The 26,885-nt window shown below is 30.7% G+C and overlaps 2 protein-coding genes and 1 non-coding gene across 3 annotated transcripts; all 3 read left to right on the top strand.

The window, feature by feature from the left end:
* Window positions 1-8,211: 8,211 nt before the first annotated feature.
* On the top strand, window positions 8,212-11,506 carry LOC123225386 (receptor protein kinase-like protein ZAR1). Its single transcript, XM_044649326.1, has 2 exons — window positions 8,212-9,693; window positions 10,699-11,506. Exons 1-2 carry the CDS (start codon window positions 8,400-8,402, stop codon window positions 11,313-11,315), a joined length of 1,911 nt encoding a protein of 636 aa, XP_044505261.1. The 5' UTR covers window positions 8,212-8,399; the 3' UTR covers window positions 11,316-11,506.
* Window positions 11,507-17,133: 5,627 nt separating this feature from the next.
* Window positions 17,134-17,239, top strand: LOC123226611. The gene has a single exon (XR_006504360.1). It is a non-coding gene; the product is annotated as a small nucleolar RNA R71 (small nucleolar RNA).
* A 6,260-nt stretch (window positions 17,240-23,499) lies between these two features.
* On the top strand, window positions 23,500-26,182 carry LOC123225002 (transcription factor bHLH130-like). The gene is made up of 6 exons (XM_044648824.1): window positions 23,500-24,328; window positions 24,859-25,193; window positions 25,277-25,447; window positions 25,547-25,612; window positions 25,693-25,761; window positions 25,846-26,182. Exons 1-6 carry the CDS (start codon window positions 23,923-23,925, stop codon window positions 25,960-25,962), a joined length of 1,164 nt encoding a protein of 387 aa, XP_044504759.1. The 5' UTR covers window positions 23,500-23,922; the 3' UTR covers window positions 25,963-26,182.
* Window positions 26,183-26,885: the final 703 nt, after the last annotated feature.

The following is a 26,885-nucleotide window of genomic DNA, read 5'->3' as shown; positions in this document are numbered from 1 at the left end:
CATAACCAATTTTTAGAACACATCAATGCCTCCAATGTACCTGAATGAAGTCTATTGCGATGTGGACTTATTACCTTTCCAACAGTGTTAAAAGCAGACTCAGAAGCAACATTAGAAACTGGAATAGCAAGAATATCTCGAGCAGTCCTCTGCAAAGTTGAATATTTAGGCCCATTTAACTTCCACCAAGTCAATATATTAAAGTCTGGACTCCTAGGTAAAAGTTGATCCTCTAAATAACATTCCAGTTCTGACTTTCTCAAGATATTACTTGATTTTTGTTCAATAAACATATCAAAATCTGCTAGATACTCTTCATCACCACAAAAACTAAATTGAGAAGAAGATGAAGCAAACAAAGTTTGACTTGTACTACTTCCAAGCTACGGTTGATATTCATAAAGCAAATCATAACAATACTATTGAATTCTGATTATTTCATCTTTGTCATCATCTCCATATATCAAAGGAAAGAAATAATCTAATAATTTCATTTTGAATCTAGGGTCTAAAACAATGGCCACCCCCATAACACCATGAATCACACTCCAATACTTGTTGAATTTTTCAATCATTTGTGCAGCCATCTTCTTTATCATGGCATTCTCACTCATAAGTCATTTTGTCAAATGAATTTTGATTTGACAAATTTTAGGAAAATATTCATTTGCAGTCAGAAATTTAATACCAGAGAATAGTAGAGTGACATTGTAAAATATTTCCAATTTCCCACAAATATCTTGTGTCAAGTCCTATTCTTCCTCCGTTGGTAAACATTTATATTGTGGCTCACGAAGCTTTAACCGACAAAAAACTTTTTTGTAAATCAAAGCAATATTAAGCATAAGACAAGTTGAGTTCCAACGAGTCTTACAATCAAGAGACAACTTCTTTGTACTTTGAATGTCCAACTGATTGACTGCTTCATCAAATTTTTGCTCCCTTTTAAGTGATGCTCTCCAAAAGGAAACACTGTCTCGAATCTTTGCAATTTCATCACTAATTACAGACAAACCATCTTGAACAATTAAATTGAGAATGTGAGCACAACAACGCATATGAAACAGTGAACCATAAAGCATAAGTGATGAACGTGACAATTTATTCAAGATATCATCAATAATTGCATCATTAGTGGAACAATTGTCCATAGTCAATGTGGACAACTTTCTATCAATATTCCACTCATAAAAGCAATCGATCAATACCTCTGAAATCACATCTTTTGTATGTGGGGTAGGAACATAAACAAACCTACAATTCAAATAGAAAATTGTTTACTAAATACATATATATATGTATGTATGTATGTATGTATTAACAAAATATATTAAAAGACATTAAACATAAAAAAAAATTACTTTATAAGTCTATTTTGTAACTCCCATTTGTTATCGATAAAGTGGGCTGTAATAGTCATGTACCCTTTGTTTTGGTTGCTTGTAGTCCACAAATCACAAGTGATTACAATTCTCCCTAAATTTTTGTTTAACAATTTCATTGTCTCACCCTTTTCAATATCATAAATATTCATTATGTCCTTCTTAATGGTGTTTCTAGAGACCATCTTGAACAAAGGTTGAATGGTGTTACAAAATCTCCTAAACCCACAATGATCTACTATGCTTAAAGGATATTCATGCAGTATAATCATTTTTTTAAGGTCTTTTCTACTTGCCTCTTGATCAAATTGATAAGTGGATAATGTCAACTTATTATTCTTTCCATGGGATCCCACAAACAACTTCTGTGATACATCTTGGTATTTTCTCTTTGGACAAATTTTATGATGAACATGTAAATGTCTAGTGCCATTTTTTCCCCCACTAACCAATTGTTTGTGACAATAGTTACACTTCGTCTTGTCTTTTCCATCAACCGTTACTTTCTTGAAATGTTGCCATACAATTGATTTACACCTTCCAGTAGGATCAGTAATAAAAGAGTTGTCAAGTGCATTTTGAAGAGGGCTTGAACAAAGACTATCCAACTCCTGACTTGATTTATTAATTTCATCAACGGGCAATTGCATCTGATTACTTCCTCCGGGAGTTGCAGTATGAGGACCACTTTCAGAAGATGTTAGTTTTTTAAAGGATTGAGAATTTTGCATGTTAACATCTTCAATGTTTTTTCTTTTATTAACCAAAGAGTTTTCAACAGACATTCCTATCAAATAGTTCAAAATTTAGAATACAAGTTAATATAGAACATAAATATTAAATCCCATAATGCGAATCACAATCAATAAACTTTACTTATATTAAAACTAAGTTCAAAAAATTTGGGTCGAATACAAGCACTTAAATAGGATGCAAATACAACTAGACAAAATATATTAATAAAATATATTAAGTGCAAATACAAGCACTTAATAAAATGTCTATATATAATTCATTTCTTAGTTCTAATAGACTAACTCAAAATTGGAAACAAAATATATTATTATTTGAATTCAGTGTTAAACTTGCAACAAAACAAAATAATAAGTTTTTTTTATGATAAATGTAAAAGTTCCATTATTTGAATTTAATATATATTTTAAGAAAGAGAGATAACAGATTATAATATAAAAGTTCCAATTATTTTAAGAAAGAGAGATAAAAGATTATTTGAATTTAATATAAGAAAGAGAAATGGTTCCAATTAGTACCTTTAAAAGTTCATACATGTATTATCATCTTCTATGTAATGTAATGTGCAGTGCTACAAAGTTAATAATAAAATTTATTATGATTCCTCAGATACAGAATTAAACAACTCAGCTGCATATTAATAAATATTAATTTGTAGGATAATTAGAATATAAGTGAACATTCAGATTAAATTGCTGAATATTTCCCAAGATATTAAATGAAACCAGATTAATCAGAATTAATTTGTAAGATAATTATAGCACTCACTCAAATAAATTAAGAAATCAGAGCGAATCAAGATCTTAATAATCATTTCTCTTACTGTCATAAATTTGATAACACACAAGTCTCTAATTTTAGTTAATAATTAAAAATAATCAAAAAGACGTAATCTGTAAAGCTAAATTTGATACCAAAACAAAGAAACATAAAACACATCCATCCAAACTTGACTGGGAAAAAAAATGTTGAAAAAAATATATTTATATCAAAAGTCCTTGCATGCCAATGCAATCGTGGAAGGAAAAGGCTTATCTACTAGTGTCAAAGTCCAACCACAAGACAAAGAAGCTTTGGCTGTGAGAGAGAGTGTGCAACTGTGAAGTGAAAAATGGAAGCTTTGGCTGCAAGAGGGAGTGTGCGACTGTAGAGTGAAAAATGGAAGGAAAAGAAGATTTAGATTTAGGGTTAAAAGATGGGTGACAATTTTGTAATAAAAATTTTTACGGTTATAGTTTTTAGTAAATATGTATGTGATTTAGGGTAATTTTGTAATAATATTAAATTTAACATTTTTCGTTCACTTTAATTAATTTTATCAAGTTTATAATTTATTTTTTTTATAAAATCTGGTAGATTGACTGACTAAGTTTTGAAGTTAAAATATAATCAATTTGGTGTATTTGTATTTTATGATAACGAGACTCTGGGGTTTTTTTAATATATTAGATTAATAGTTCAAAAATTAGTAGAAACTGATAATTGATAATTCAAAAATTAGTAAAATTAAAGTTATAGTTTTAATAAATCATAATGTAAAAGTTTATAGAATTTAATAATTCAAAAGATTTAGGGGGTGGGGAGAGGGGGGGGGTGGGGAGAGGGAGGGGTGGTGTAGGGCGGGGCAGGGACATATGTATCCTTGTCCCCGATTACGGAGATTTTTTTTGTCCCCATCCCCGTCCCTTTTCTCATTTTTATCGGAGAATCTCCTCCCCGTTAGAGTCGAGACCCCTAAAATCGGGTTCGAATTGTCATCCAACATTATAGTTTGCTTAATTTTCTTGTTGGTAAATTTCTTGGTTTAGAGCTAAATTTTGGTTCCGAAATGTTAGCTTTTTTGTGACTGTTCTGTTTCTTAATTTATATTGTTAAAATCCATGTCTGTTCTATATGTCATTTTGTTCAAACAATAGTAAACTTCATTTTATACATATGCCCTTGGAATCAAGGAATTCTTTTTATACCTTATACACAACATATCAATTCCTTAGCCTATTTTCCTCGTCTTTTTCTTCCCCTAGAAAATTTTTGGATTTTTTTCCCATTTCACTTCTCTTCTTTTTTTCACTTTTGGAAAATTCATGCCACCATTTTTCTTTTTCACTCTATCAATTTTCCAAAAGCACATACCACCGTGCCAATAGTGAATTTGAATCAAATTTATTTAATTCAAACTTGAACTATATTCAATCAAAAAAATTAACTCATTTTTTGAAACTAAATTAAATTTAAATTAAAAAATTTGACTCAATTTAATTTTTTAACAAAATGATGATTTAATTTAGAATAATTATGAGAATAATATTATATTATTTATTATTAAATAAAATAATATTATTTTATCAGTTAATTGTGAATTCCATCTTCAAAACTAAATTATAAACTTCAATGGAGCATTCAACTTTCAAACTTTTTGACAGCGAGCAAGACATTGAAAACGGAGCCCCATCATACTGTTTTTGTAATAAAATAAAAGAAAAAAATTAATATATAAATAAATTGTAACAGTCAAAGTAAGAAGAAGGCATTTAGCCAATAACATTCATAATATCATCAGAAAAATAAGAAAAATAATCAAAAAGATGTAATCTGTGGAAGGAAGAAGCTTACCTACTAATGTTAAAGTCCAACTACAAGACAAAGAAGCTTTGGTTGAGAGAAGGAGTGTGCGGTTGTGGAGTAAAAAATGGAAGCTTTGGCTAGGAGAGGGAGTGTGTGACTGTAGAGTGAAAAATGAAAGAAAAAGGAGATTTAGTTTAGGGTTAAAAGATGAGTGACAATTTTGTAATAAAAATTATTAAGGTTATAGTTTTTGATAAATATATTAATATATTAGATTTAGAGGGTAGAGAGGGGGAGAGGGAGGGGGCAGGGTGGGGACATATGTATCCCCGTCTCTGATTACGAAGATTTTTTTCGTCTCCATCCCCGTAATGTACCAAACTTTTTGCACGTTAAGTGATGTTAAGTATATTATGCTTTTAGTTTTATCGTAAATACTTAAGTTTAGTTTTAAGTATACATGTTTTTTCATGTCCATATTTCATCTAGGGATATGTAAGTTATTAAATGGGTATTTTAGTCATTGCACCTTAATTGAGTTTATTGATTATTGTACATTAATTAGGTATATTAACAGACCTGACAGTTAGTGTCAATAAGTCATGTTCCTGTCGTGTCAGTTCAGATTTCGTGTCAAAGACCTTCAACTCTAACTTAATCCGAATTAGAATCATATCAAAAATTTTTAACCCTAACACAACCTTTTATTATTCAAGTTAACCCAATTCGATCTAAATTAATCCAAAATTATCTATTATTTTCACTTTTTAAGTTGTTTTTATTTTTTTAATTTTTTCACTAAATTACTTTAATATACTATTAATAAAACACATAATATAATATTTTGTCTTATTGACAAATGGTTTAAAAATTTATATACTACGACTTTTAAACATGTCAATAATCTAACTAACCAAAGTAAATTTTTACTATTTAGTAATAAAATAAAATATTGAAATAAAAAAAAATATGAATAATTATAATTATGCAAAAATACACTTATATGCAATATGCAAATATTTCAAATTCTTACTATAAATATGCAACATATAATTATAAAAGCAAAAACTTTAAAAGGTGTCTATAATTTGATTAACCAAATCAAATTCTTACTAATTAATAATAAAATAAAGAAATTTAAATAAAAATAAACGATAATAAAAGTAATTATAATTATATAAATATACAACTGTATAATATAAAGATTTTAACTGTTATTGATATTATCTTTTAATATTTATATAATTTATCTTTAACAAATTCTATTAAAGTAATATTTCTCTAAAATATTTGAATCGATTCAGATTGTGTCGAGTTATTTTCATGTGAACCTTAATATTATCCGATTTAATTTTTTATCGTATTGGATTGTCTGAAATAAATTTTATATCAAAAAATTTAATTCTAACTTAATTTTTTTATGTCATGTTATATTAAATTAATAGATCGTATTAAAAATTATCAGTTGTATATATTAGTGTAATGTCAATGAAATTAGTTAATTCTGTTTGGATTAGGTTAATAGTGGGAATTAATAGTTGGAACTAGACTTATGGTTGAATTATGTTTGGAGTGGGTTAATAGTTGAATTAATATCCCTTGACTTATAAACCTGAGACTATATCTTTTGTAATTACCTAAATAACCTTATTAAGTGGAACTGAAAAGTGGAAAGAAACTCAGCCATGTGTTCTGTCTTTTTCAAATGATTTTCTGACACGAGCAAATGTCTAAACGTGAACCATAAACATAAAGCGACACTTCCGGACTTAATTTTATTTTTCCTTTATTGTCCCTGTACCAATACATTTTAGGACCTTTTCACCCCTTGATCATGGGTTTTGACTTTTGTTGAGGTAATGCACCAAAAGTTACATCTATGAAAATTGTACTAAATTCCTTAATAAATATTAAACTTTCAAATGTGTAATATTATAAAATTAACTTTTATAATTCGTGGATTATGTAATATTATAAAATTAAAATATAAAAAGGTTTTGATTTAAGCATTGTGAATTAAATTTTAATATTAAAATAAAAAATAATAGAAAGAGAAAAAAAAGGGATTACACTCTTATTACTATTAAAAAAACATTACTAATAAGATAAATTATTAATGGTTATTAATTTAATTATTCTTTTTGGGTAGAGTGACTATTTTCCACCAAACCTATGATAAATGAATTTTTATTCTTTAAATTTGAAAATTTTATTTGTTATCTTTACATTAAATTTATTAATAAAAAATATTAAATTTTATTATGAAATTAGAGAAAATACAAAAATGTTTACTTAAGCTAAATAACATATTAACAAAAAAAATTTAAATTTTTTATCCATTCTTGATTAATAATAACAAAAAAACTAATTTTTTTATAAAAATTGTAAAAATTCTATTCATCTCTCATCATGTTTATTTCACTTTTGGAAATTCATTCCAGTGTTACTCTCACTTTTGACTCACCCCATGACCAATTCAACTTCCAACACACCATTCCAACTTTGATTCAACCTTGGACACGCCATCATTATGTCGATTCAACATTTGAAGAACACATAATTCAAAACTCAAAGACCTCTAGCTCGAACCTCTCTCAATGTTGAGAATTTGTAACTCATTGCTTGCTTGTCTTGATTGGATTGAAGAGATTGACCTATTATACAATAGTAGAATGGAATATAATGTAAGATACAAGAGAAAAAGAGTCCACCTCAAACTTCTTTGTTCAAATACAAATAAACTTCAATTAACTCAACTTCTTCTTTCAAACACCATTTTCGTTATTGCTTTCCCATTTGAGGTTTCTAAAGTATCTTTGTCAAATACCATTTCATACTTATGTTGAAACATTATGTAAAAAGATGAAATGATGTGTCATAATTTATGCTGGTATGACTTCTTTATCTTAATCCTAATTATGGAAGTGCAGTTTTAGTAGTTTTTGCTCTATTAAATACTCATGTACTGATATGAAAAATGGGTGATCTTGTTAGGGTTTTCCTCTCATAGGTAACAACTTAGTTATAAGCTTTGAAGGACAACATCATATTGATGCGAATGTATAAGATCAAGGCTTTAATTACGATAATGGGTTGAGAGAAGCTAGTGAGATTATAATACATAATGTCAACTTGATTGAAGAGTTTAATCCTAACTAGAATATAGTGATGAGTAGAACAAAGAAAAAAAAAGATTTAGTGAAAGAAGAATATTATTCTAATTAATTAAAAAAAGAAGAAAAAAAAGAGGAAAAAAGAAATTTATAAAATAAAAAAAGTAAAATTATATATTTTTATACTAATTCAGTGTAAATAATAAATACCCTATTATTTTTTATATAAAATAACAAAAATATATTTTAACTATTAAAAATGGTATTTTACTTAGATAAATGGATGAAAATTTGAAGAGCATAAAGTATGTTTCATCGAAGCTCGGGTGCAAAATAGTCATTTGAGATTTTTTCATTAAAATAAGGAGATACCTACTCTACTCACTCAAAATATTCAAACTTTTGAAGTAGCCACAGTAGTCTGCTACCTCGAGAACACTGAACACAGAAACGGTCAAGTTCAAATTTCTTCTTCACCTTCTTCTTCTTCTTCTGTGCAACTCCTTGTTGCATTACAAAATCTTCATTATGAATCACTAGAGCTTCACAATATTACATATTTCAGTTTTTTAAAACACTAGTGCCAATGCTTCTTCAACTCTTTCTCACACTCTTGTTCGCTCCTTTTTCTTTCTGTTTGAACCAAGATGGCCTCGCTCTTCTCGCACTCAAGGCCGCCATTTCAACTGACCCAACTCGCTCCCTCGACTCATGGTCCGACTCAGACTCAACCCCGTGTCACTGGGCCGGCATTCACTGCATTAGAGATCAAGTCAACTCACTCTATCTCCCTAACAAAAGCTTCACTGGCTATATTCCCTCCGAACTCGGCCTCTTGAATTCACTTACTCGACTCAATCTTGCGCACAACAACTTCTCCAAACCAATACCTCCCAATCTCTTCAAAGCCACAAACCTCGTTTATCTCGATCTTTCTCATAACTCATTATCTGGTCCAATCCCTGATCAAATTAAAACTCTCGAAGACTTAACTCACTTAGATTTATCTTCAAACCGCCTGAACGGGTCCTTGCCCGAATTTCTACTCGACCTAAAAGGCCTAACCGGTACTCTAAACTTGTCTTATAATCAATTTTCAGGTCAGATTCCGGAGATGTATGGGCATTTTCCGGTGATGGTGAGTTTGGATCTAAGGTATAATAATCTCGGTGGAAAGATACCTCAAGTGGGTTCACTATTGAACCAGGGGCCCACTGCATTCGCCGGAAACCCGGGGCTTTGTGGGTTTCCGTTGCAGAGTCCATGTCCAGAGGCTGAGAATCCCGGGCCTTTTTCAAACCCTGAAGAAGAACAGAACCCACAAGACCCCGAGCATTATAGCTCCAGCAAAAAGAAAGAGAAAGAGGGGAGAACCACTGGGTCAGTGGCAGTTTCAGTAATTTCTGGTGTTTCTGTGGTGGTTGGTGCTGTTTCTGTCACGGTATGGCTGTTTCGGAGAAAACGACGAGCTCGTGAGGGCAGAGTGAAAAACGACACCACCAAGTGTGGTGATGTTGTGATTGAAGAAGAGGAGGGGGAAAATGGTAAATTTGTTGTGATAGACGAGGGGTTTAATTTAGAGTTGGAAGATTTATTGAGGGCTTCAGCTTACGTGGTGGGTAAAAGTAGAAGTGGGATTGTTTACAAGGTTGTTGCAAGGAGAGGATCCGGTGTGGTTGTGCCTAGTGTTGTTGCGGTGAGGAGGTTGAGTGAGGGTGATACCACGTGGCGGTTGAAGGAGTTTGAAGCTGAGGTGGAGGCCATTGGGAGGGTCCAGCATCCAAACATTGTGCGGTTGAAAGCTTATTATTATGCAAATGATGAGAAATTGGTGGTTTCTGATTTCGTCCGCAATGGAAGCTTGTACACTGCGTTGCATGGTAAAAAAAGCTCCCCATTTCTAAATTAGTGATTGTTATTATTAGACAAGCTTAATTTGCTTAACAAAATCCCCATTGGAGGCCCAAGACTATTATAGTTCTAGAAAACTGATTTTATATCCAGAAAATTAAAAAATAATTAAATTTTCTGCATTAGAATTTGAATGTAGCATAACATAAAATATTTTTCAACAAGGTAAATAATATTTCATATAAATTACATGTTTTAAGATGATTTTATAACTTAATTAAAAATAAATCAATGTAAACTTATTATCATGTGATTAGATAATTTTAAATTAAATAAAAGATAAAATTATAAATTAATTAGGGGGCTTCACAACTCGAATCTAGAATTTCTCTCTTAAAATTTTAATGTTTTATTAATTTTGTTATCCACTCTTAATTATCCTTGTTGAATAAGTGATAACTCAATTCTGATGCACTTGTGATGTCTTTCTCATTGTTTTCTTAGATCAATAAAATATTTGTGCATCTACTCTCCCGAGGTGCCCTTGTGAGAGTATGTGTCAGAACTTGCTTCCAAAATATTGATTTTGTGGTCCTCTTTCATCTGTGCCTGATTACCCTTATAAATACCAAGACCAAGATTTTATTGGATGGATCTCATTATAGTGACAGACAATTGCATGTTTTCAATTCAATTGATATCTCCACTATCAGCTTTGTCATCTAGCTCCATACTGCTTATAGGTTATTGCCTTGTGTGAGTACTTAGCATAACCACTTGGAAAAATCCTTTCTCCGGGGATTGATGATTTTTTTTACCAGTGGTTACAATGCTAAATGTTAGATGGTCGAAGAAAAGTTTTCTATTTCAATTTTTTACAGTGTAACTTTACCTATAAATTGTGTTGGATTGGTCACAGCGTCTATATTTATGCTTGTTATGGCACTCTGTAATGAGAAAGAAAAATAGTTTACTGTTTCCTCGCAACATTTGTGAGCCTAACGGGTTTCTACAATGTCGACTAATTGTTGTAGGGGAACCTTCCAATTCTTTGCCTTCACTTTCATGGGCTGCAAGGTTAAAATTTGCTCAGGGAACTGCCAGAGGTTTAATGTACATACATGAGCACAGCCCTCGAAAATATGTTCATGGCAACATCAAATCTACAAAAATCCTTCTTGATGATGAACTGCGGCCGCATATCTCAGGTTTCGGAATCACTCGTCTTGTCCCTGGTTCCTCTAATGTGAACAAAAACCAATCCATTGTAAGCTCCGCAATGGGTTCCAGAATTTGGACTGTTGCTACTGTTTACTTGGCACCTGAAGCTCGAATATATGGGAGCAAATTCACGCAGAAATGTGATGTCTACTCATTTGGTATAGTTCTCTTGGAATTATTAACTGGGAGACTGCCTGATGCCGGACCTGACAATGATGGTAAGGGGCTAGAGAGTTTTGTAAGGAAGGTGTTTCGAGAGGAGCGTCCCATGTCTGAGATTATAGACCCGACACTGCTAAATGAAGTTCATGCCAAGAAACAGGTACTTGCTACATTCCACATCGCTCTTAATTGCACCGAGCTGGATCCAGAGGTTCGTCCTAGGATGAGAACAGTGTCTGAGAATCTTGATCGCATTAAATCACAATGAAAATTTTCATGGAAGTTCCTTGTACAGTTTTGTTCGTTGATTCTACCTTCCAGATTTTGATGTCTAAGTTGTATCGATTTTCATGTCCTAGTTATGCAGGGTTAATGTATGTTGACTTGAAACTATTATCGGATGCAACTGCATTCTGCTCGAATTTTTTTCTAAGCCGTCCATCTGGACCTCTTGAAGTTCTTTGGCTTCGTTTGCCATACCAACTAATTCAACCTTACAACAATGCTCACATCCAAGATATAATCAAACATTTGTTGAAAGGCAATATAGATGTACAATTCGTCAATGAGTAGTGTCCATTATGGGATCTTAAGTTATAAAATTAAGAAGTAAACTTAGCCCTCTGAACACCCAGCAACTTTCAGTTTGGACTTCAAATGTCAATGGCCCCAAATACGTGCATAGAAAGGCATTATTCCTGATTCTTTTCTGGCTTCATTTTAGCTAATTTTGAGGCCTACTAACCCTATACTTAGGGCAGGAACTTCTGAAATTCATCTTGGTATTGCAAGTTTCTCACCGTAAACACCCCACCTCATACCTCTTCACCACAAATTTAAATGAAACCCTTTTTCAAAAGTAGGTGTGAGGGTATTTGATCTTGAATGTTTGTAGAAGTTTAGTTATGTGGACCGTGATTTGAAAACTGGGTTTAGGTTTTTGGACTTCACCAACGAATTATGGCTCTTATTAGAATATGTTTTATTTTGAGATATTATAAATACCCATAGTTATTAACATTTTACAATACATATGAAAAATAATACGTATCATAAAGTTTATTAAATTAATACGATATAACAGATATATTTTATAATATAATACGTATTATACGATAGATATATATTACTGTTACAGATCGATACACCTTTTTAAAAAAAATAATAAATATAAAAAAATTTTAAAATTTTAATTTCAATGGTGTTTATAATATTTTTTAAAATGATGATATGTTAATTAAAATTTTCTATTATTTTATAACTATTTTATTATTTATTTAAAAAAAAAAACAGATCTTATAACACGATATAATATGTGATATAATAAACTAGATTTTTGATACACTATATGATTTGATCACTATGTAAATAACAAAAAAATAGGGGTCTAGAAAATACTTTTACACCAAAACAACCAACGTAAATACAATTTTATCCTTCATCCCTAACATTTCAATAAAACACTCAATCCTAACCCTATCAATCTCTAACTCTCATTTTCAATTTTACTCTTACAGCCAAGTATTAAGATTAATTTTAATTTTAAATTGTTTTGATCACTGATGCTACAGTGACTATGTGTTGTTTGTGTGTTGGTTTACTATTAATTTACACAATGTAATGATATTTGTGTTTGTTAATCTAAGTTAGTAGATGGTTTACGAGATTCAGGGATGTATAAATCAGGCAAAACAATGTTAAAATAGTAAAGAAACCAGATGAAATTCCCTAGGCTCCCTAGGTTATTTACCCTAAAAAAAAAGTTCCCTAGGTTGTGTATTTTTCCTTAGGCCTATTCACTGAACATACCCACTAAAAGAATTCTATATGAATGGTTGCTTCGGTATTTATGAAAAGTATCGTTTTAATAAATTAAGGTATATGTAATCTTTAGACTTGAGGTAACTAGATTGTTTTGTGTAAGGATGAGTATGATTTAACACTAGTCTAATGTGTTCATATTAGAGGATTACTGAAAAAATGATGATTAACCATATCTTGATTTATATGAAAACTATGATGGATCAATAGAAGATTTGTCACTCTCGAATATAAGAGTTGATATCTCAATTAAGGTCTTCTGATGAATGACAATAACCAACTAAATTTATGGGCATAGTGGGATTAGGTTGAGGCTTGATTTAATATTATATAATCATTTACAGAAATCAATTTATGTAATTCGAAGAGCCTTGAGAAGATACTTAATCTATGCCTCCTGTAATACTCTTAAAATAATTAAAAAGGGCAATTTTTATCTTTTCGTTATCATTCAATTCAATGTTATATTTATTGCTTAATTATTTTTGTTGGTATTAATTGTGTATATATGCCCATATACTAAAATTGAATACCCCCGAGAGTGAACTCAAAGGAGCATTGCGTGGCTATTTATATTTATATAAATATATATTTGCATTTATGTGTACAATTTATATATATATGGGAATATTTGAATAAATTTACACTTGTTTAAGGAAGTTTTATATCTGGGAATATAAATCCCAGTAGTTAATTTCCTGTCAACTTTGTGCAACACGTTTTCTTCAAGTTTGACCGTTACTTGTAGCTGGATAATGCTTGTCATGCATAACTCCCTTGGAAGGCGTTTTGGAGATACAAAGACATAAAAAGAAGAGGCAGTTTCAGAAACCTCTTTACTGAATATTTTCTTTACTTCTTCTACCATTTTCTCCACTATATATTGTAATACTCCCAGAATCCTTTTCTTGTGCAACAAAAGAGAGAGAAGGACCTTCTATTTGTTGGCCAGGGAAGGAAGTCATCGAGGAGACCATTGTCCCGCAAAGACCGACGTAATTGCCAGATGAGAGGTAGGTCATCAATTCTGTTTCTTCTTGCGCCTAATTCTTGTGATTAAGTCTCTATATGTTGTGTATGTATATTCCAAAGGCATCAACATCATATTTGTTATAGTGTTGGTTTATTTGTGCTTTGATATATTTAAATTACATAGGTTATGACATCTATGCATGTATATTATGAGAACTAGGTGATGAAATATGCTCTAGAAATGATGATTGACAATCTGGATGTTTTGATAAGTTTGTGAACCCATGAAAAGTGTGAGTTTGGATTTCATGATGGATGTTTTGAGAAGTTTAGGACCATCGAATTTTTCTGTTCATTGGAAGTCAACAGTAGAGTGTGGCAATAATTGACTAGTGCAATCGCATATAAGAGGTGTGTGATTGTGCCTTTGGTTGGGTCATCGTCGACACCACCAAGAGTCGGGCTTATAGCCTAAGCATGCCAAACTCTCACCGGAGTGCCAGACAAGTGCCTGATACGACCGACAAGCACCTTGCCAATGTGTAATGCACAGGTTAGACACATGACCACACCAGACATGTTGTATGCACTTCAGATGAGCACCACGCTTGTCGGACGTGCAACGGGAGCGTTAGGCTATGCGAAAACTTTGGTTGGTACCTCTTTCATGTGTGAGTTGCAGTGAGATATGAAAACGCACAATGACATGCCAAAAAATAAAACATGAAGAAAAAGAAGGATATATTATTAAAATAATAAAATAAAAACAATAAAAAGCATGCATTTGGGCAGACATAATATATGTGTCCCTATGCATGTTATAGTGCACATTTTTCCTTCGAAATAAACTCTAGCATTTTAGAGCGATACTATATGTACCCACTTTGGATACACAAATATATACACACTCATATGTGTCATCATATGATTGGTTATTGTTTTATTCTTAATTCAAAATCATCCAATCACATGATGACACATATAAATATGTACACATTTGTGTATCCAAAGTGGATATACATAGTTTTATTGAGCATTTTATAATGGCAAGCATGCCACGTGCGGGTCATATCTGGAAACGAAAATTTCGCAATAATTACAATTGTGGGGATGTATTTAGTGTTATGAGAGTTTGTTAAGGATAAAGTTTGAAAATGTAGGCATAATTACGAGTCATATTGGGGGCTAGTTGATAAGACATCCTAGTTCTGAGAATGCTCAAACTGATTGATAAGATGTTTCAATTCTGCATAAAGGGAAAGTGGAATTAATTCGATATGTGATAATGAGGTGAGCGGCACTTAAGACAAGTATTTGAATTTAAGGAATATGGGCATAAGAGGTATCTAAAATGGATACCTTCTAATACGATGACGTAAGAGACACCTGAGATGGGTGTCCAACCGAATGTGTTAGGGACTTGTGTGATGGTGAGACTCCATTGAGAATATTCATAAGAAATATCATAATTATTGTAATTGTTTACTGAGTTTTATAACTCGCATATTTATTTTTGAGGTGTTGTAGGTAGGAAAGACAATAGGGCAGATAAGGAGGAGAGTGGGTCAACATGTTGAGCTATACTTTCGACTATAATTATTTTTATTTTGTTTAATTTATTTTATGAAATTTATGCATTTCAGAATTATCAATATTACTTGTAACTGTTGAATTTATTTCTAGACATTTTGGCATGCTAATTAATTTCAAATAAATACTCCGTGATGATTTTTCATAAGTATCAAATCACATTTTGTTATTATCATTTCTACACACACACACACATAAATAAATAAATAAATAAATATATATATATATATATATATATATATATATATATATATATATATATATATATATATCCACAAGTAACATGTTACCATGAGATAATTACCATTAGGGGTACATTCTCAAAGTGAGGTGTTAGAACTTAGCCTCAAAGAAATATCGTATAATGAAACGATTAAATTGTACGACTAACCGTATCGTTTATATGTTAAAAAGTCATATATTGACCTTTCACTAATCGAGTGGCCATGATATCTTGTTATTGTCAATCTTGGTCTGATTCAAACAGATGTCAGGTTGAAAACCCGATACAAATTCGATTACTATTGATTTAGTAAAAAGGCTATAGGTTACATGCAAAAGGAGTTAATAAATTTTAGAGGCATGGGATTATCCAAACTGGATCTAATTCAGATTCCATATAGAGGATTTAAAGTCTTGAAAATGTCAATAGACCCGAAAGTATATTATATTATATTTAAGGATTTTGGTGTAATAATTTTAAGCAACTAGGGGTGTTTGTGAGAGATGATGGGATTGAATTTATCTAGTTGGGAAAATCTAAAACCAAATCAATTAATTTGAAATTTAAATTGAGTAGAATAAGATTTTTCTGTACCCTTATCCTCCCATGATTTTATATTGATTGCCAAATTCTACTAATTAATTAACAAAATTAACAATTATACTAAATAGTTCGCAACTCAATTAAATGTTAACAATGGTGTAGATCACTAAGGCATATGTACTAGCCTAGTATGCAATTCATGTTATAGATTCCACAAAATTGAGTGGATAATTATTGGATATGTAACAATAAAAATTCCTAAAATTTTTTTAAACCTATCTCTAGGTTGTAATGAGTTTATTTCATTTAACTTCCTATATCTCTTTGAAAGTTAAATCAAAATAAAATGTATTACAATTTATGAATTACCTAGCTTTTGATGAGACTTGTGGGTCACGTTATCAATAGAAGTCATACAAAGAAATCAAATTTTATCTTTGGTCGTTTTTACCTCATGGTTATGAGAAAATTGATGCTAAATCTATTCTTTCTCCATCTTGGATTATATATGGAGGCATATGGATTGTTCGAGTGCTTGTTAGAATTAGCCAAGAAGTTAACATTCTCATAAACAATTTATTGAGCAAAGGAATGACCTTGTTGACATTTTGTACAATGTTAGGTGCCTCGTCCTCATAGATCACATAAGGATTGAATTTGCATGGTTGACACATTCATTAAATTAATCCTCCAATAAAATGCTTGAATATATGTCGACAGAGATGTTAACAAATCTGCATCTTGTATAGCTACTGTTATCTTTATAGGTACACTCTCATATTACCATTGATAACTATTAGAGGTTATCTCTTCTAATAGTTCATATGTTGCCTTTGATGTTTTATTTATAAGGGCACACTCTGTAATTGCAACTAACATTGACCAATTAACAAGAAATTAACCATTATAGAAAGTTTGTACCTATAACCAAAGTGTTAGATCATGATATGGGTATTTTCTAACCAATTCCTTAAATCTTTCCCATGATTCATATGGTGATCCCGTGTCCATCTACATTAAATTTGTGACATCATTATGAAGTTTTTCAATCTTAAATGGTGGGAAAATTTTGTTACAAAACCTTTAAACCATCATATCTCATTTAGTAATTGATTAATACACTAATTCTCTCGTTACAATTCTACCATTCTAAAGACATTTATCTAATTTACTTAAGGTGAAAATACGTTTGATGAAGAAATGCCAACTTTTATTAATGTGAATATGATGCAAATTACAAATACAAAGACACAATGATTGGCTTTAGGGCAACTACTTTAACAATTATTGTCCAAATGTGTGACATGATTTACACATTAATAGTTATCCTTGTTGTGATATGATTAGAGGCTAAATGTCTTGCGTTAACATCAATATCACATGAGTTCAAGTCTACATGTAGAACATCAATAGCATGATGGGGCACAATGAGTCCATTGTGTAAGTTTTCTTTTACATTCTAGACATGGGATAGACCCCTCATGTTGTGGGTTGTATATTGTTATCTCTTGAGGAGTCATGGAATATCCATATAAAAAGTACAAGACCTCACGTTGGTTATTGGCGGAGGATTGATAACCAATATGTGCTATTAAGATTGTATTGTCAAATTGTTGGATGAGTGTTTGGATTACACATGTCAAACCAACTATTTATGTTGACACCTTTTGGGATGTAGGCAGTTGCCCTCTAATCATTGGATTAGATTGTTCTTCACTAGTAGGGTTGAGTTTCTTTTTAGGTGGAGGGTTATGATTGGGACTGTCTCCACTAGTGAGATTGGTGGCAATCATTGATCTAGTTCTTTTTCCATGGGATGCCATTGAAAAAAGTTTATTATAGTAAGAGAGACAATGTTGTTGTCAAATATGAAAAAAGCTTTTGAAGGTTCTCCCCTTAATGCCAAATTATTGGTGATAGATTAGTAGCAACAAAAAGTGCATTGAAATGTTATAGAATTCAATGCAAGAAGATGAATAGTCATAAGAAGATCAAGAGACAATTGAGATTTTTAAAATAGATAGGATGGTTAGGCCATGAAACCAAGATGCTAGAATTGCCTCCTTGGCATTTCCATTGCCTTCAATTTATCCTAGTAGAGACTAGAGCTACATGGATAACTAATTTAAGTAAAATGTAGAGTTATTTAACTTAATGAGCACCATTGAGACTCAGATATGATATGAGAGTGATTGCACTTTGACTAGGATTACTAAAGTTCAAGAGGGTGATTTTCAAACAATAGGAAATTGTTTTTTAATGATGGAAAGATTATGAAAGCCGTGGTAGATTGTAACCCTTGTTTTCTTATTACAACTTTTAGGTAAAATAATACGTTCTCTGTATTTAATCTTGATCTATAAGCTAGGATGGTATTAGCCTGTTAATCATTAATTGTCTACATAGATATATTATTCATAAGTTTAACTAAAGAGAAATTTTAACTATATAATAAGTACAAATGTTAATGTATTATCATTTAATTAAATAATTTTGAATTATAAATAAAATAATACTTAATTACATAACATGTTAACAATTATTTTTCATAGCATGTAATCAATCGTTTCATAGAGGGATAAATAAATTATTATGAAAAAGAGAGAGAGAGAGAGAGAGAGAATTCCTGCAGCAAATCTAATAGCCAAGCAAGGGTAGAAATAGAAATAAGGTGGGAGATCTTAAAAGAGAACAAAAGAGTGAAAAGAGGGTTACTGATTGAGTTCGGCGATATGTCAAAACAAGTAAAAGAGGGTTTACTTGAATCACAAGGGCTTTACCCTTTCTGGAAATCTAAAGCCCAAACTTAAATAAATTGGGAATTTTTACAATTTTTATATAAATAATAAATAAAAGACAAACACATTGTAGTAAACGCAGAGTCACGTGTCCATGTTTCGCTCCACACAAACATTTACTTTTTTCGGAAAAGGAGGCCTTCAACGTGAAAACACCGTCCTCTCGTATCTCTCATTCCCTCTTTCTCCTTTTTTTTTTTTTTTTCACTTTTTTCCACTGTTCTAAAAATCAGGGTGGACATGATTCAATTAGTTAAAAGTCAGTTTTCAGTTGGGTTTGATTAATATTAATAAATAATTTATTTATTAATTTGATTAAATTTCGTTAAAATAGATAAATTAGATAAATAGATTAAAAGTGATAAAATTATATTTGACTAAATTTTAAATTTTTTTTTAAAAATTTAATTATTTTTAAATTAAAATAGATGAATTTTTAAAGGTTCGTTAAGAAAATATAAATTTAAAAATAAAATTCAAAAATATCTCATATTTCTTGAAATGTTTTTTTATAGATAATGATTTATATAATTATGTTTTTTTTATATCATAAGATGAAAATATTTTTTTAATCTAATTGTTTCATTAAAATAATGTAAATAATTATTACTCTTTAAAAAATTATATTTTAATCATGATAGATTTAAGTATCTTATTTGATTTTTTTAATAAAATTTTAAACAAAATCAATTAATTAATTTGATATTATTTAAAAATTTATTATAATTTTATAATAAATTAAACTGATTAATTTTTTTGTTAAATCAATCAAATTATAAATTAACAAGACAATTAACTCTTTCATCGATCTTATTTTAAGAACGTTATTTTTCCCTTTTTATCACTACTTCCACAAGAAGGGATCATCATGAGAAACTTTAGATGTATATATTATTTTCAATCTTTAATAAGATTATTTTTATTGCATAATAAAGTTATTTGTGTTTCCCTCTATCCGAAGTTATCATTCATTTTGTTATTAGATTTTTCTCAAATAATATTTGTTATTTATCCTTTAAAGGATAAAACGTGAACTTTAAAACGAAATTAAGGGAGAAAAAAATATTAATTAAAAATAATAAATTTAAAAAATTTATATGTGGATAAGCTAAGTGCGACTATAATCTCATCTTTTCAATTTATCTTTGAAATTTTTTATATAATTTTCATGATTAAATTTAAAATTTTGTAAAGTAATTTGGGTAAAAAAAAGGGTGGCAAAATAGGTGAAAAAGGAAAGGTAAAAGGGGGTTGAGAGGAGTTTAAAAAATGGAAAGGCGGCGGTTTGATGTAATGGAAAGAGAAGATGAATGAAAGGGAAAGGAGCATGAGGAGAGGGGAATCAGATGCGGCATGAATCAGATGCTCACGGGCATTGATACCGTGACGGCCATCAAAGCTTTTACTATTTTAACAAATCATATCATATCTTTGCCTAAAACTTACTTTTAAGACCCATATCTCGTGCGGTTACGCGTTATCTGTTACATCAACTCACACAATTCCCAAAGCCGAATGCCGTCAATCACTCTCCCCCTTATCTTATTTTGGTATAAAACAACACTTCTTGGATGAGAAACTGCGTTACGACTCAATAGGGGTAGATTCGAAGGGAATTTGTTAAAGTTTGAGTTTAATTTAAATAAATCTGAAACAAATTAGTTCTAATTAAGCTCGATGTAGTTTGAGTTATTTATCAATTTTTCAATTAAAAATTTTGATATGAAACGATATCGTTTTGATCAATATGTATTAAAACAACGTCATTTTAATAACGAATAATAAGTCGAATCAAATTCAAATTAAGTTTGAGCTTAGTTTTCATGAGTTTGAATTCGAACTCGAGCTCAGCTATATATAAATTAAGCTGAGCTCGAGCTTGGCTCGACTCAGCTCAATTCAAATCTAACCCTATGTCACAACGTATAATTTGGAATGTATGTGAAAGTATTATAAGCTAAAGGGCTAAAAATGACTTTTTATACCACATCTACGATTTCTGTTAAACTTCGGTGAAAGTTAGGCATATATATGTTAAAGTTTGAATAGAAGTAATATGATTTTTCAATAATTTTTCTTTGTAGCACTGAGGGGCAGTTTGTGTATTATTAATGAAGATTATTTTGATATTTTATCTTTTATTATTTATATTATTTTATTTTATTTATCAATAAAAAATAATAATAATATTTTATTATTAATAGTAATATAATAGATAATATAAATAGTAATCTGATTATCAACTTAAACTTAGCTATTAGAAAATTATTAAAGTAATTTTAATTTTATTATAATTATATATTTATTTATTATTTTTTCAGACAAAAATAATTACATTTTCAATTAATATAACTAGTAAAATAAAAAATATTTTAGAATAATTATACCCAAAAGGATTTAAGTGAAATAATTTATTTATATTTTTTTATTACTTTTAACTAAATAAAATAATTATTTATACCTATTAAATCTTATCAGACATAATACTCATTTATACCTAATAATCTTTTAAATAATCTATCTTCAATATAATTTTTTAATTTTTATAATAAAATATTACCTAAATAAAATAAAATTACCAAATATTCAAAGTTTGGTGAGAGGATGCATGTACAAATTTTAAAGGCTAATGAGCCAAAATATTGTTACCAAATAAAATCACAATACAACCCCTCATATAATATATGTTTATCAATTGAACAATAGTATGTTTATACACTTTGACTACGTAAACTAAGAATATAAAAAATGTGTAATCATATGATTGAATATTTTTTTATTTTTAATTTAAAATGCCTACTTATATGAGAATATATAATTTGTATATCTATTTTATATACTTAATGTGTATATATAGTTTTATTGTTTATTATTAATTACCGTTCATATTTAGAATTTGGTATTGGGGTGCATTTATGAATTATTAAAGATGAAAAGGCTAGAAAAATTGGATTAGCGAATTATTAAAGACGACACGGCTCTAATGATAATTTTATTAAATCGATGAGAAATAACTAAGGATTTTGGCCATACCAAGAACATAAAGAACCAAAAGAATTTTACGAAAAAAAGATAAATTGAATCTAACTTGACACGACGCTGATACTAATTGACGTGAACCTTAGCAATACTACGTGAAAACCCAACGTTTGAAGCAGAAGATAACCTCGGATTGATTTAAGATTCTAAAATTTGGATAGACTTTAACACGATTGATGTGAAAACAACCAAACCTTGATATAATTAGGTGATTGAATGCCACAAGAACGAATTCTTGATAAGTAATTTGAAGATTGAATCAAGAATTATAAAACATTGAATCAAGACAACAAGCACATAAATTTTGGTGTAAAGACGTCATCCCTTCATTATGAGAAAAAAAATGTTTATATAGTAAGCAATCCTAACCCTAAAAGGATCAACCTAACCAATGACCCAACGAACTTCCATATTTCCTAAGCCCATTACCTATTTAATTATCCAAAAACTCTAGTTAAAATTAACATAATAATTAGGCTTGTAACAAATATTAACTTAGCTTATTAAACACACATAACTCAATTAATAAGGTTTAGGCTTTAGTAACAATTCTAGCTCAGTACAAATTATCATAAAATAACATAACATTAAGTCTATTTAAACAGTCTTGGACGCCACCCTTTGAAACTTCTTTGGACTGAAATTAGAAGAACTCTTGGACTTGGGCTTGAATTAGATTAACCTCTTTTTGAGATCCTTCAAGTATCCAATCCCTTTTAAGCAAACTTGTCTTGGTCTCCAAGCCTTCAATAAACCTATTACATCTTCTTAGCTCTTGACTTTGTGATTGGTCCAATCGGAATGTGCAAAGGATCTTTATTGGACTTGTTTGACTCCTCAGGTCTATTCCAAGCTCCCAAATGTGGTAGTTGCTCCTCTTTGCCGCTATCAAAGGGTAATTTGATTATTACCTTCACTTTAGATACTAAAAAATTATCAAGATAATTTTGATTTTATTATAACTATATTTTGATTTATTAATTTTTAGGATAAAAATAATATCATTTTTAATTAATATAACAAATAACATAAAAAATATTTTACAATAATTATACTTAAGAGAATTAACTAAAATAATATACTTATATTTTTTTATTACCTTTAACTAAATATAATAATTATTTATACCTATCTAATTTTATCAAATTTTATTAAATATAATAAATATAATAATAATAATAATAATAATAATAATAATAATAATAATTTATATATAATAATCTTTCAAATAATCTATTTTTAAAATAATTATTTAATTTTGGTAATAAAACAATCTCTTAACCATATGCCTTTGAAGTTAAAAACAGAAAGAGGGAGAGGCGGATTTTGGTGTAAAAAGGAAAACAAGCAGAGAGTTTACGTTGATGGTTAAGTTTACCTGAGCATTGGTTTGCTAGAAATAGATTTGTCCAAAACAAGAAAGAGAGAAGAAGATAAATATCACCTCCCTTCACCTTCCTTCTCTGTAAGTATCACTTCAACACCTCTGTCAATAACATTTCTTTTCTTTTTAACTTTCTCTCAAGATCTTCCTTGCTTTCGGTGCTTTCTTTTCCAATACTCACGTTCTTTTCATCTCTTTCTTACCTAATCTCTATTACCCATCTCTTATTTTCTCTTTTTTATTTTACATTGTTAGCTTCTACTTGTATCATATATATCCTTTCAAGTATTTTCTCTACCTCTTTTCTTCAGTTGCTTCCTCTTCAAGATCTTATCTTACTCTGCTTACAATTCAAGCTGAAGTTTTCTCTCCGGAAAGTGATGCATCAAATTTTCTAGAATTATTAAGCTACCTGGAATGCTTCTTCACCATCGAATCTTTTAACTCAACCAAACATTTCTCTTTTCTCAGTAAGCTGTAAGAGGCAAAACACTGACTTTTTGTCATGGATTCAAGTAGTAGTCATAATTTTCAGAACCAATCTGATTCTGGGTTGTTGAGGTTTCACTCTGCTCCAGGCTCTCTTCTTGCTAATTTCACTGATACCGTTAATAAGAGTAATTTTGAAGCAGACAGATTAATGTCAAGATTCATGAACTCTGGAGGGGATACTGGTAATAACTCTAACTTTCAAGAATTTGAAGATAAATCGTCGGTTCATTATGGGATTATTAATTCTCAACAAAAGTGTTGTGGGTTGCCTCCTTATTGTCCAAGGCAGAGTTCTCCTATGGACACCTCATTTGAGCTCTTAATGGATCAGAACACTCAAGTAAAAAATGTTAACTCCAATCTCGTTCGGCAGAGTAGCTCCCCTGCTGGACTTTTTGCCAAATTGTCTGCTCAAAATGGTATTGTTGTCATTTCTCAGCTCACCTCTCTCCAACATTGTTTTTTCGATGCAGCAGTTATATGTTTGAAGTTACTATACTTAGTTGTTGATCTTTTTAGATTTATCAGTCCATTAGTTGGCTGTTTAATTTTTTTTTTGGTCGAAATTTTTGTTATTCAAAGAGTTGCTCCTATTTTAGAGCATTGGTATAAATTCTTTTCTCCTGAGAGATTAAGAATTTGGAAGTGAAATTCTGTTTTTTTATCTTGGAGATAACATAGAATTCTACTAGAAACGATGAACGTTTTTCTTAAGTAGATTTGGGTTTAGTTCTGTTCATAAAAAGAGAAATAGAGGGATGAGGTTTAGATGTAGTGTTTTCTTTGAGAAAAAATTAAGGTATCGTGTTGTATTTGATTGATCTAGTGCTGCTGCTTTAAAACAATTATACTTGGGAGATTTCCTCTAAGAAATTGGGATGTGACTAGAACAACTTAGGCATGATTAGGAGATTAGATGAAGTACTGAAAATTTCTCAGTGAATTGCAGGCCACTCAACTGCAAGGGAAGTAGGAAACTACGGTGGGTTGAATGGATCAAATGGAGAAGTCAATCCATCTACAAATAGACTGAAAAGTCAGCTTAGCTTATCATCAAGAATACCTTCTCGGTTGGGCATCCTCTCCAAGATCTCCGAAATTGAGAGTGATAACATTGCAGGTAGTCCTACTGATGGAAAGGTTGGAAATGGTAATGGTGATGCTCGATTTTATTGTGCTGGATTCCCGTATGGTTCTTGGAACGAGTCATCCCATTTTGTGGATAATTTTACTGGCATGAAAAGAGACCAGGAAAATGACAGGAAGTTATTTTCTAGTACTCAGGTATCAATTTGTATATCAAGCTTAATTTGTATCTGTATCTTATCGCATGCTCAATTTTAATCAGTAAGGTTTTTTATCTTTAGAGTGGAGAACTGGGAAATTGCGTTCACATATTATCCCATCAGTTGAGTTTGCCTAAGACTTCGGCAGAGATAGCTGCCATGGAGAAGTTCTTCCAGTTTCAGGATTCTGTCCCCTGCAAGATTAGAGCAAAACGTGGTTGTGCCACTCACCCTCGAAGCATTGCCGAAAGGGTAAAATATTTTGAAATCATAAACCCTTTAATATTCTAAGCTTGAGAGTATAATAGGATTGACCATGAGTTATTTAAGATCTGAAGGTGGCATTTTCAGGTTAGAAGAACCCGGATCAGTGAACGAATGAGGAAACTACAAGAGCTTGTTCCAAATATGGACAAGGTATAATTTCTCCATACTTAAAGCCACAAAATGTTTGTATTTGCAAACTGAAAATACATCGTTTTGTTCTTTCTTTGCAGCAAACAAACACCGCGGATATGTTAGATTTGGCTGTTGAGTATATTAAAGACCTCCAAAAGCAATTTAAGGTAATGGAGAAGCAACTGAACTTAAAATTTTAACTGTCTTGCCAGACAATTCATCTTACACTTGCACAATGCTCTTCTTTGTAGACTCTTAGTGACAATCGGGCCAACTGCAAGTGTTCAAATATTCAGAAGCCAGTTCCGAATCAAATTGTTGGACTCGCTTCTGCACAGAAGATGAGGAAAATGATGAATAGGGGTTAGCATTTTCATTTTCTCTTTAATGAATTAAGCAAGTGTAACGAAGCTCGAGTTTATGTTGCTTCATTAGCTATGACCTAGAAAGGCAGATAGAATTTACACCACAAGATTCAAAGCCTGTAAGCTAGAGAAGTATGGTTACCATATATTATGAAATAAAGTGATAATTGTACAGGACATGTTAATGCATTTCTTTTTACATGCAAGCCTACAATTTATTTCACTGGTTCTTTGTCCTTGAAGAGAGACTGAAACAAAGTGTTTATGTTTCCATTTTTGCTATGTTTACTATTTGTACTATAATTGCCATATCTTTGTAGCAAATCCACTTTCTGAGCAAATTTAATATCTAGATTCTCGAGGGGCGGGAAAATATATGGAGTTAGATGAAAGGTATGAATTAAGCTGAAGGTCATCATTAATGACCTGAACTACTTAAAAGAGCAATGTGCCTGAGGTTTCTCTCACTGTTTAATGAATCCTGTCAATTTTTTTTCTGATTCAAAGGACAGCATTGAGAGCAGTCACCCAAAATTTCTTGTTTCTGCATTTTTCTAGGAAGGGAAGAGGTTTTTTCTGTCCTTTTGTCTGTGTTTATATGGAACCAATGCAGCAACCACAAGCCTGGGCTGTAATTGCAAAGATAAACACAAATCAGGTAGCATTGAAGGCTTTTGTGTGCCTTAGCTTTGAATTGGACTAAAATATTATCTAGTAATTTATTTCTTGTGAAATACAATAGGCTTTGTTTTTCGATGTTTGAAAGTTAGGTATCAGCCAACAGCTCTCTGTCTGCAAGCTCATTTCTTGTCCAATGACCCTCCAGGAGTTCATTATTTGATCGAGGGAAAAGTTCTCCCATTTTATTTTTTTGTTTTTTCGCTGCTAACTCACAACTACATGAAAGAATTGGAGCATAACATTTT

This window comes from Mangifera indica, chromosome 9, assembly GCF_011075055.1.
Source record: "Mangifera indica cultivar Alphonso chromosome 9, CATAS_Mindica_2.1, whole genome shotgun sequence".
Taxonomy (NCBI): domain Eukaryota; kingdom Viridiplantae; phylum Streptophyta; class Magnoliopsida; order Sapindales; family Anacardiaceae; genus Mangifera; species Mangifera indica.
Note: the sequence above shows the minus strand (reverse complement) of the source record. Positions and strands in the feature narration are given on the sequence as shown.